Source organism: Pteropus vampyrus, unplaced genomic scaffold, assembly GCF_000151845.1.
Source record: "Pteropus vampyrus isolate Shadow unplaced genomic scaffold, Pvam_2.0 Scaffold360, whole genome shotgun sequence".
NCBI classification, from domain to species: Eukaryota; Metazoa; Chordata; class Mammalia; order Chiroptera; family Pteropodidae; genus Pteropus; species Pteropus vampyrus.
In genome coordinates, this window is record NW_011889141.1 from 58,461 (window position 1) to 60,623 (window position 2,163).

General features: G+C 55.7%; 1 protein-coding gene across 2 annotated transcripts in view; it reads right to left on the reverse strand.

The window, feature by feature from the left end:
- Nucleotides 1-150: 150 nt before the first annotated feature.
- TMEM132A (transmembrane protein 132A) overlaps nucleotides 151-2,163 on the reverse strand; it is a 10,478-nt gene continuing 8,465 nt past the window's right edge. For both annotated transcript variants that reach the window (XM_023522884.1, XM_011379448.2), the window contains exons 8-9: nucleotides 1,249-1,451; nucleotides 151-502 (exon numbers count right to left, since the gene is read on the reverse strand). In XM_023522884.1, coding sequence (XP_023378652.1) covers nucleotides 166-502; nucleotides 1,249-1,451 — 540 coding nt within the window. In that variant the 3' untranslated portion in view covers nucleotides 151-165. The remainder of the gene's footprint in view (nucleotides 503-1,248; nucleotides 1,452-2,163) is intronic.

Here is a 2,163-nt window from a genome sequence, read left to right on the forward strand (position 1 = left end):
GGGGAAGGTCCCTCAGCTCTCAAGGCCTGGCCCCCACATACCCATCCCCAGCCTTTCATACCTAGAAGACTTCCCCCATTACATGGGCCACCCTATTCTTACCCAATCCCCAATCCCACTGGGCTCATCCCTCCCTAGGTATACCCTGGGCCTATCTGATGCTCTTCACACCTGCCTATGAACATTCTGGGGGCCACCCACACCTTTCTCAAAGGGCCTGCTCACCTCGATAGAGGTGACCCCAGGCTCCCGGCCCACCAGGATGCGGCCTCCCTCCAGCAAGGCTACACGTGGGTCCTGCACGCGGGCGTGCGGAGCCACGAGGTGGGACACGTCCAGCAGCCAGTCGGGTCCGAGCAGGTGGGTGAGGCGGCGGCCCCCATCGAGCGGGTGGGCCGCAAAGGGGACAAGGAAGCGCACACCCGCGCGCTGGTACTGCAGGTGGCAGCTGCGGGGGCGCCGCTCCGCCTCCTCTGCTCCAGCTCCCTCCGGCTCCAGCGCCCTGCCAGAAAGGGGCGACCCAGGGGTGGGGCGTCAGCATGGACTCCGCCCCTAGCCGCAAGGACCCCGCCCTCTGGAGACCCACGCAACTCCCAATGGGCACCGTTCTTCAAACTCCGCCCATAGCTACCTACACCTGTTGGGTCAGCCCCCTCTCTACTTGCAAACTGGGTGCCCCGGTCTCATTCCTGATTGGTGCCTGTGCCTATCCATCAGCTCACACCCTCTTCCTGCTCCTTATTAGAGAGTTCCAGAGGAGAGCCCCTCCCATGGGAAAAATCTAGGAGCATTCATTCTCTCCAGGGCCTGGGACGTCAAGTTCCAGAGGCCTGAGGCCACCTCACCCTTGGGCTCTGGTTGGACGCCCCCTCAATATTTTCTGAGCTGAGTGCCATCTTAGGCCTTAAGGATATGGCAGTGAATGGACAAAACCCCTGCCTTTGAGGGTTTACATTCTCGGGGAAGGGTGTGAAGGGGGTAGACAGATGAATCAGATGATGTAGTATATTAGAAAGAGATCTGTAACTTAGAAATGTGGCAGGGAAGGAGGAGAGGGAGTGTGGGGGTCGGAAATGACAAAGTGGTCAGGGGCTGGGTGGTGAAGGGCCAGGATGGGTAGCAGGAACCGTGAGTAACTGGGCAGTTTTTCCGATCCCAGCTGGAGCCCATGGCTGTGTCCCTCAGGCCCTCTCTCAGCTCCACAGCGACTCCGCCAAGGCCAGCCAGCTTCCCCAGGCCTCCACTCACCCTTCAGCTGGGCCGGGTACCCTCCAGCCTCGGACCTGCTCGAGAGTGGTGTCCGTCAGCTCGACACGCAGCGGCAACAACGGGGCCCACACGGTCAATCGCAGCGAGGCCCGCAGCCGACGCCACCAGAAGTCCACCCGCACCCCCTGAGCGCCCTGGCTTTCCTTGCCAGACACAAACACAGCGTCACAGGTCTCAGACACCTGTGGGAGAACAGAAGGAGATTTGGGCTAAGCTGGGAAGATCGGTGTGGACCAGAGAGGACAGCCCTGACCCCACGCCCTAAGAAGAAGTAGGCTTCTGTATTTCCATGTCCTTAGATCAAGAAATATTTCGCCATGAATCCAGCATCCATTCTCCCTGGAGGAGCCAGCCAATCCAAGTTTACCTAGGGCTCAGTGGGAAAACTGGCTATTTGCATTCAACAGAAACTTTCTCCTGAAAGAAGCGGTTTGAACCCACAAATTTGCCTCCTCATTAGTGCAAACCTCTGACTTTGTTGCCAGAGCTACCTGGCAACCAGCTACAGGTAGGTAGGCAGAGGGACAACGCAGACCTACCCACTGGAGCCACTTATGCAGGGCAGCCAGGATTTAGGAAACGAAGGCTCCGGGCTTCCCCTCTTAGAAGTTTGAAATGGGGAAAGTTGCCAGGCCTCTTTTTGACCTCATGGGGTCATTATGAGGTTACAATAATAATAATCATGATTTTTATCATTATATCATTTTTTTTACTTAAGCGAGTTGACTACTTTCTTAATGATAATTCAAATTGAGTCAGAAGTAAACACATTGTTACAGAGTAACAGGACAGGTGGTCACCTAAGTCTAGAAGGGAAAACAATTATATCATTATATCATTATTATTGTAACAACCGTAGCTGCCCATTGTTTCAGCTCCTACTCTCTGCTGGTT